General features: G+C 27.3%; 1 protein-coding gene across 1 annotated transcript; it reads left to right on the top strand.

Moving 5' to 3' along the window:
• Positions 1–6,705: 6,705 nt before the first annotated feature.
• LOC149157815 (protein PLANT CADMIUM RESISTANCE 7-like) lies at positions 6,706–8,156 on the top strand. The gene is made up of 4 exons (XM_089436030.1): positions 6,706–6,877; positions 6,985–7,056; positions 7,166–7,378; positions 7,486–8,156. Exons 1-4 carry the CDS (start codon positions 6,808–6,810, stop codon positions 7,569–7,571), a joined length of 441 nt encoding a protein of 146 aa, XP_089292156.1. The 5' UTR covers positions 6,706–6,807; the 3' UTR covers positions 7,572–8,156.
• The last annotated feature ends 766 nt before the right edge of the window (positions 8,157–8,922 follow it).

Raw genomic sequence — 8,922 nt, 5'->3', positions numbered from 1 at the left:
TAATCCAATAAATATGTTATGTGCACTAGATGAAGCCATGGATGAGTATTTGTCATAATTTTTTGTATGGAGTGACGTGGCCTTATAAAACCCTTAGAGAACAAGGGATGCATGGCAGCATAGTACCTGCCACACAAGTTTAGTAAAAAGATATGAAAAAATATATTACTTAATCATTAGCCTAAACCAAGTGATTACAAAAGCATTTAATTCAATTTTATGTATGGATTTATATGAATTCAATCTTTATGACCTTATCTTAATGATTTTGTGTAGTTGATTTACAAAGAACTAAATGAACTTGAACCATGAGTGATATAATAACTACTCATAAGATTATTATGATAGCCTAGTGAAGCATGCAATCCAAATCTTTGCACCTAGATCCATGTATGACAAGTATTATGCAAAAATGATTACTTTGTTGTGTCATTCAAAGGTTTAGTTGTTGCATAATTTTTTCTTACATTCCACTTATATTTCTTGCAAATTAAAAACTAAAAAAACAATTATATTTCTTGTGAATTAAGACTTCAGTATCAACTATGCTACTATGTTACTTATGGTTCCATGATATGTAGTTTCTATTACATTGCATGTAGAGAATTTTGACTTACCTCCATCAAATGATAAAAGAGTTTGTATTTCTTTTATTAATTAAACAAAAGATTTATTATAAATATAAACATGTTTTACAAATAATTATTTTATTTTTTAATAAATTATTACCTACATTTTGTATATTCTTGAAAGTATATGGGATTAACAAAATTAAGATGATGGTGAAGGTGGGTGATTTTAGATAACAATTACACACTTGGAGACCATTAAGCTCAACTATGCATCTAGGAAACAATTTAACAATAACCTATAAATAATCATCCATAAAACCTTTGTAGAGTCTATGTGCTACTATAAGAAATCAAAAGTTCATTTTATAGACTAATCATATTTTTGAAAAATATTATTTTTATCCAAGAAGTTGGTTAAAACATTTTATCAATGTTTACTTAAAATGAATAGCAATAATGTAGTTTTTTCCATATTTAAATCTGTCAAATTATAAATCTGTTTTCAAAGTTTACACTAATAAAAAAAATTATGCTCTAAGAAATATAATCTCTCTAAACTGAACTTAAATGTGTTACATAAATTTTTGAAATATTTTTCCTTTCGAAACCTTGTTCATAAAATTTCTTATTTTAGAACTAATTTTTTATTTCCATAAACTAAATGATATAAAAGTTTTTTTCTCCATAAATTAAATATCTCATCATATGTTAAATATCTCTTCACATACCAACTACTTCAATTTTATTTTATTTAACCTCATTCAAAATATGCTTAAATTATTCAGTTTTTCGACATCATTTTCACTTTCAAAACCTTTTGCATAAAATATCTTATTCTTCTAATTTTTTATTTCCATAAAATAAATTATATAAAAATTTCCTTTTCCATAAAATATCTCTTTATATACTAACAACTTCAAGTTTCATTTCACTAAACCTCATTCAAAATATAATCTCGCTTTATATATGACATCTTTTTTTTATATACGACATCTTCTTTTCAATAAACCTTATTCAAAATGTTATATATCTTTATATACCAATGACTTCAATTCATTTTTTTTTCACTAAACCTCATTCAAATTATGCTTAAATTATTCATAAATTAATTGTTGCATCTAGGGTTTATAATACTGCTACTAAATATTAGCATAAATTTCGGTGAAAGAATCCTCAATCTCAAACTTTGGTGAATCAAATCATTGGTTGTTTAAACAACCATTAACGAAAAAATATAGATATAGTTGAGTGATTCTATCACTTTAGTTTTAAATTTTTTTAAATAACCATGAGAACTTCACTATGAAATTTACATGACGTAAAATGTTAATCCAATTACTACAAACTAGTTAAACTTAATCGCAAAGCCATGTAGACCCTCTTCTCTTCATTATTGAGAAGCCGGTTGACATTATTAAGATGAATATAAATTCAATTCAATAAAATAAAGATGTCATACTCATCGGAATAAATGTGGGAATAATCAAATACCACATGAGTTATTGAGGACACAGAGATCTGTGTGGTTGGGCCATGGGGATTTCTATTTTCTTTGAGATCCTTATAATCCACATTGAATAAATAGATATCATATTCATCAGAATAAATGTGGCAATAATCAAATATCATCCGAGTTATTGAGGACGAATACATCCGTGGGGTTGGACCATGGGGATCTATATTTTTTCTCGTATTTTATATAGTCATTATATTATTATTTAGTTATTAGGTTTTAGAATGGTGTGAGTTATTTCTTAATTTTGTTAAAATAATTTTATTTGAATAAATAGTTACTAACTCTTAAGTTTTTTTTTCTTAGCTTTGTTAAATTTGTTTTATTTATGTATTACTTTTATAACTAATAACTATTATGATAATTAGTTATTAGTTTTTAGGATCTTGTGAGCATTTTTTTCTTAATTTTATTTAAAAAGTCTTATTTATATATAGTTATTAAATTTTAATATCTAATAAAATATATTGACAACCTTATTAACTTTATGTTATATTCATATTTACAATTAGTCAGCGAGTTAATCAATAAAAATTAGTTAATTACAATTTTTTTCAGCATATCTTTCTCTAATTTAACTTGAATAAAAAATAATATCAATTGATTATATATCTATATATATATATAGATGCTTTATTTGATTACTTAAGATAGATAAAATATGTTAACTCAACACAACCATATCAATGTTAGGTTTATATTTACAATTAATTAATAAAAATTAGTTTGAATTATTGATTTGATTTATGTTGATTGAAAGATGTGATTCATGAAAATAATTGGTGAATTATTAATTTAAGATATATTAGTATTTACAATTACTTATTTACATTAAATATATTTTTTCATGATTCTTAAAATTTATTACTATATAATTTCATATAATCATTAACTTTATATATTTATTTACTTTTAATATGTGTCATGTTTATATAGCTAGCAGTGATGTTATTTGTCTATAATTACATTTTATATATATATCATTTTCTATAACTTTAGTGAAAAGTAATATCCACTAATTTGATTTAAATAAATAATATAGATTTTTAATTAGGATATTTTCTTTATTTGATTCTTTAACATGAAGATTTAAGATATGTTAATTCAACACAACCATATTAATGTTATGTTACATTCGTATTTACAATTAATCAATCCAAAGAATTAATTAATAAAAATTGGTTTGAATTATTGATTTGTTTTATTTTGACTACAAAATGTTAACTATGATGCCCATCAAAATTGGTGAATTGTGAGTGTTACCAAATTTCATGGGTAACATAGAACAGATGTCAATAAATTGAAATAAGACACTTAAACTTTTAAACTAATTACATGGTAACAATTTTTAAAAAACACTTTAATAATTTTTAAAGTTAAACATTAAAAATTACCAGTAGTTAATTTAAAAAAAAATTATTAACCATCAAACATCATACTTAGACTTGTGACTCAGCATGGTCGAGACTTTCTTTAAAAAAAATGAAATATCAACACTTCATGATATCCAAAGGAAAACTAACTGGGTTCAAAGTGATATAGTGAGTAATGAGACAAAAAGATGTAAACTTTTTCTTTTAAAGAAAAATAAAATAATTTATGTAAATAATGATTGTTGATTAGTAGATAATGATTATTAGTTGGGTAAATTTAGGGTGTGTGTTGCATTTTATTGGCTAAAGGTCGTCGAAGTTATTTTGATGTTATTTTTTATTTTAGTACAATTACCAGACATGGGTGGAATTTGAATTTCATTTTATCCGTCAATTTTTTTTTGATGTTTTGGGTTCTTATGCTTGCGGTGAAGAAACGTTGTGTTTAAAACTTTGCTCTTGAAAAGTGATGTTATGATAATAAATTAACCTTTCACCAATAAAAATTTGATTTAAAATTATTGTTTTATAACATAATTATGTGAAAAAAATTACATAGAAAAAAAAACAAAATAACCAAAAGACACTCAAATAGCCTTTTAAATCTTAAATATTAGTTCTTACAATAAATTCTCAAGCTCTGAATCATACAAAACATGTTACCAAGAAAGCTTCATAAAAACGCTGTGTAAACCCAAAAAAAAAAAAAAAAAATTGCAAAATAAAATAAGTACTGAGGATATTTTCATATACGTTTTCCACTATTCCAAACCCATATGGAAAAACGACGATTCATAAATTTCAAGTCATATACGGTCAAATTATGTTTTAAGTTTATATTAGCCATCGAATTCCATTCCTAATACCAGATGATATATCCATGTGCTAATTGGGCATGTCATGTCTAGTCGATGTTGATGTTTTAAGTTGATTTGTTTGGTTTCACTTGGAATAGAAAAGCAAAAGACGAATTCCGGGTGGGAGACACGAAATCCTTCAGATACTCCCGGATCACATGATGCTCGGCCTCTTCCTCTCCTACCTGTTGTGGCTATTACATCACATTCCTCTTCTACTCGATTAAAGGTTTAATGCTCAATGATGGCCTCCCTATTTGGATTTTAGCAAGAAAAGCAAAAGATAGGTATCTAAACTCTCTATTGAAAAACTTTTTTGATAAGTAATTCAATTTTAATCATTTTAATTTTTTGATCAGCAATTTAATTTCAATAATTTTATTTTATTAAGTAATAATGTAGTAATAATATTTAAAGAACTGTAGTATTATACTTATTAGATAATAATTATTAAATAGATGATAGAAATTTTAAATCCATAGAATATATTACATAAATTTTTTAAAAAAAGTGATTAAGAATATTTTTAGAATTGTTTTTGTCCAACAAATTTTATTTCTTCAATTTTAATTCATAACGTATAAAATAGTTTAGCACAAATAATATACTCTAATCTTTTATAAAGAATCATTCATTGTATTTTGAATGTGAAAGTAAATATTTCATGAAGGTTTGCTATACATTGATACAATAAGTTTATTGTAGTTTTGTGAATAGAGATAGCATATTAGTAAAAACAATCCAGTGTTTTTTTAATGATAGATTTTTTTTTTTAATTATGATTTGAAAGTTTAAATAAATAAATAAATAATATATTTAGTAAATTTAGTTAAAATTATTGTTTTTAATAAAATTAAAAATAAAATAAAACTTCTTTTACAAATGTTATGATTTATAACAATGTGAAAAATATTTAACAAATGATAAAATAGTTTGAAAATAAATTTTAACATATGCGAAATTTAATTAATATAAAGTTAAATAAATTAAATTATAAAATTGTAAACTTAAAAAAAAAAATTATAAATTTTTTTGTTCAAATTAAGTTAAAAATTATAGAAAATAAATGTTTATATTTTATGTCAAAATGATATTAATTGTACCTTGATTGTCAACCACATAATCTATTGTTATATCTTGAACTCAACAAAAGTATCCTAATTATATTATTTTTATTAGTAACATTATTATATTATTTTGACTTTTGATGGTAGCATGATTGGAATTTGACGGGCATTATGAAATGATTTGTTTATTAAATACCATTTAAAAAATTATAAAACTGTTAAAATTCTAGGTTAACTATGAAAAAAAATCAAAAACTGTGACTGACTAGTCTCTTTTGAAATTCCAATCCTAAATGGTAGTGCTATATTTTTCAAAGCGGGTCCCAAGCCTCCAATCTTATCGAAACGTTGTAATTTTGTGATTGAAAGGGAATCTACATTTGTGTGATTGAAGCACAGCGTTGTCAACTTTGTGGCAGAGACGACACAGCTTTCTGTTGTGCCAACTGCCAAAGACAGGACCCACTTGCCACTCACTCTCTGATTGTGATGGATTGAGAAATGCTTTATGCCTGTGGGAGATGGAGAAATGTCTTAGAGTTAGAGTTAAATGAGGGAGATATTTATTTTTTTAAGTTAAATTTAAAAATGATAAAATAATATTTGTATTAATAAATTAAAAATAAAAATTTATAACAACAAAAAATTATTTCAGTGAATAATAGTATTTATATGTAATATTTAAAAATAGTATTTATATTATGAAATAAAGAAATTTAAAATAAATTTTTTATTTTATTTTATTTGAAAAGAAATTTGTAATTGATTGAATTTTTTTTAGGTAGAGTTGATATTTAAATTTTAAAAATATTAATAAATAAAAAAATTATAATATAAATTATAAATGAAAAGATTTGTAATTTTTTCAATATTTAATTCAGAATTAATATATAATAAAAAATTAATGTAAATATTTATAGAAAATATAGATCTAATGATTAAGAGCCCATGTAAATTTAATATGAACATGTAAATTAAATATAAACTTAATATTTATCTTATAAAATATGTAAATTAAATATAAACTTAATATTTATCTTATAAAATATAAAAATTTGATTAATTTAATAATTAAAAGCGAGTCTTTTCTCCTTTAAAAAAATTATAATTTCAAAATAAAAATAAATAAATTATACATACTGTAACTTCACTTTACAAAATTTATCAAAATTTTACGGGAATTTCAATGACTTTCGAATTTGGGACACGGAAAGGTAATGCTCACATACACTGAAATGAATGATCTCACATATAGCGTTACGGATGATGTCATTTCATACCTTATCGATATCCCTGTATGCTCTATCCCTGTATAATAAAGCATTCGGATTCTCAGACGGAGGCAGCAGAAGAGGAAAGAAGGAAATTATTAAATAGTTCTTGAAATTTCTGACTGTTGCCCCATTTCTATTCACAGAAGAAAGAATGTATCAGCAGCACGGACACTCCGAATGGACGACCGGACTCTGCGGCTGCACTCAAGATTGGAGCAGCTGTATCGATATATATACTTTCTGCCTTGTGATTTTTATATTCATGTCTCTTTTCTGCAGAATCTTATCTTCAGAGAATCACAATACTCATATGTATAAGTTATTGCAGGCTGTCTCACATGCTTTTGCCCATGCATAGCCTTTGGCCAGATCGCGGAAATAGCCGACAGCGGTAATCCCTGTAAGTAAAATAAAGAAGGCAAAGCGAAAAAATTTATATCATTTTTATGTTTCACAAGACCCAAACCTTTCTCTCCTATTTTCTTTCTCTTATTTGGTGATGTTTGCAGCCTGTGTTCTGAGCGGACTTCTGTGCTATTTGCTGACGCATCTGACCTACATCTCCCCCATTTATACCTGTTTCTACCGTAAGAAGTTGCGGGCCAAGTTCAATTTGCCAGAGAAGCCTTGTGCAGATTGCCTTGTTCACTGCTGTTGTCTGTGCTGTGCTCTGTGCCAGGAATACAGAGAACTCAAGAACAGAGGCCTTGATCCAGCTCTGGGTAATGTGTATATATGAATCAGTTCATCTGTTTACTGTAGAAGCTTCCTCCTGTAATGTTATTGATTTAGGGCTAAAAGGTTTTGATTATTTCTGATCAAAACGCAGGGTGGGCGGGATGTATGGAAAAGCAACAATCAGGGCAGGCAGGGATTGCTATGCAACCTCCCATGGCTCAAGCCATGGGCAAATGAGAGTATTTTGGGCAAATGAGAGTATTTTTTTGTATGTTTAACTGATAGGTTGTTACTATTTGCTGGGACATATATGCTTTCTAGATGTTATGGAGTGATCAAGTGTTTGAGAGTTAATGAAGTTATATGTTAGAAGTAGCTATGGTGACCAATTTCATAAGCATCCCATCTTGTTACCCTGTAAGTGTACATCCTGTTATTTATGTAGTTAGGTGCTGGTTCATAATACTTCCTGCAGCAGAAACACCAGAGCTGGATCCAAGGGTTAGTGTGGGCAAGAATCTTCCTGCAGCAAATTCGCCAGATCCGGATCTAAGGGTTGAGAGTAGAGTGGAGGATTTGGACTAATCAAATGGGCTGATCAGAGCTATCAGGCTGGGCTATTGGCACCTCCTGGAAGTGTTACTGGGAAATAAATGGACCGTGCAGGATCTCTTAGTGGCTATTCAGAGATGTGCTTTTTTTTCACTGTTATTCATGCAGTGGTGTACCCAATATATTCAAAATGCAAAATAAATTACTTGTGTTGTGTGATAAAATGCAATCAAACTATGAAATAAATGACTCTGTTCGTTTATTGTCTTATATTGTTCAACTGAAAATGCAACGCAATGCTTTTCTGATTGTAGTTGAGATCTATGTGAAATGGGTACTTAAGTGCAGGATATTAATATCAAAGAATTATATCAATGATTAGCTTTGCCTTAGTATTAAATATGTCAACCATTCTTATAATATAATTTACTAATCATTTTATCATTCAACCTACCAAGTAAAGGTCTGGGAGTGTAGAGTGGAGTCAGATTTGGATGCAAGGCAGTACATGCTTGACTTATCATGAACATGGATTGCGTCAAGGCTTAGTTTAACATAGGAATCTGATTATAGGATCTTGGTGTTCTAATGGAGTCAATCAACTTTTGCTAGTTCCCATGATAATTGTTATACATACTTCACATAGTTAGTCCCTTTTGTGATATTTTATTTTTCTCAGATAAAGAATGCAACAAGACTCATGGACCATTCAAAGTAGAGGCAAAGATTTAAATCAAACAATATGTAGGTATGTAGGAGAGTACAAGCATTAGGGATCAGCTAAAGAAGATCATTTTTCAAGGATGGTGGAATCAATAAAGCTTATTCAATAATTTGACCAGATCCATTCTAACCTGCCTAGAAAGACTTACTCTGTACTACACCTTCTCTAGCTCAAGTAAGAAGTGGGTGTTAGGGCAGATGAACGCTTGATTTCAAGACTTGGCAAATGGATTACCTGTCATAGGGAATTGAAGGGTAAATAAGGGAGAATCCTAACTACTGAGCAAGGCAAGATTGCGGCAACAAAACTATT

Source organism: Pinus tabuliformis, chromosome 5_2, assembly GCF_031772625.1.
Source record: "Pinus tabuliformis cultivar Carrire ecotype Pingquan chromosome 5_2, CPIR1, whole genome shotgun sequence".
Lineage (NCBI taxonomy): Eukaryota > Viridiplantae > Streptophyta > Pinopsida > Pinales > Pinaceae > Pinus > Pinus tabuliformis.
Note: the sequence above shows the minus strand (reverse complement) of the source record. Positions and strands in the feature narration are given on the sequence as shown.

Excerpts from the sequence above, each read along its gene's own strand:
- LOC149157815 (XM_089436030.1), top strand. The coding sequence starts at position 6,808 with ATGTATCAGCAGCACGGACACTCCGAATGGACGACCGGACTCTGCGGC. Across the intron at positions 7,057-7,165 it reads AGCCGACAGCGGTAATCCCT|CCTGTGTTCTGAGCGGACTT; the intron begins GTAAGTAAAATA and ends TGATGTTTGCAG. Across the intron at positions 7,379-7,485 it reads AGGCCTTGATCCAGCTCTGG|GGTGGGCGGGATGTATGGAA; the intron begins GTAATGTGTATA and ends ATCAAAACGCAG.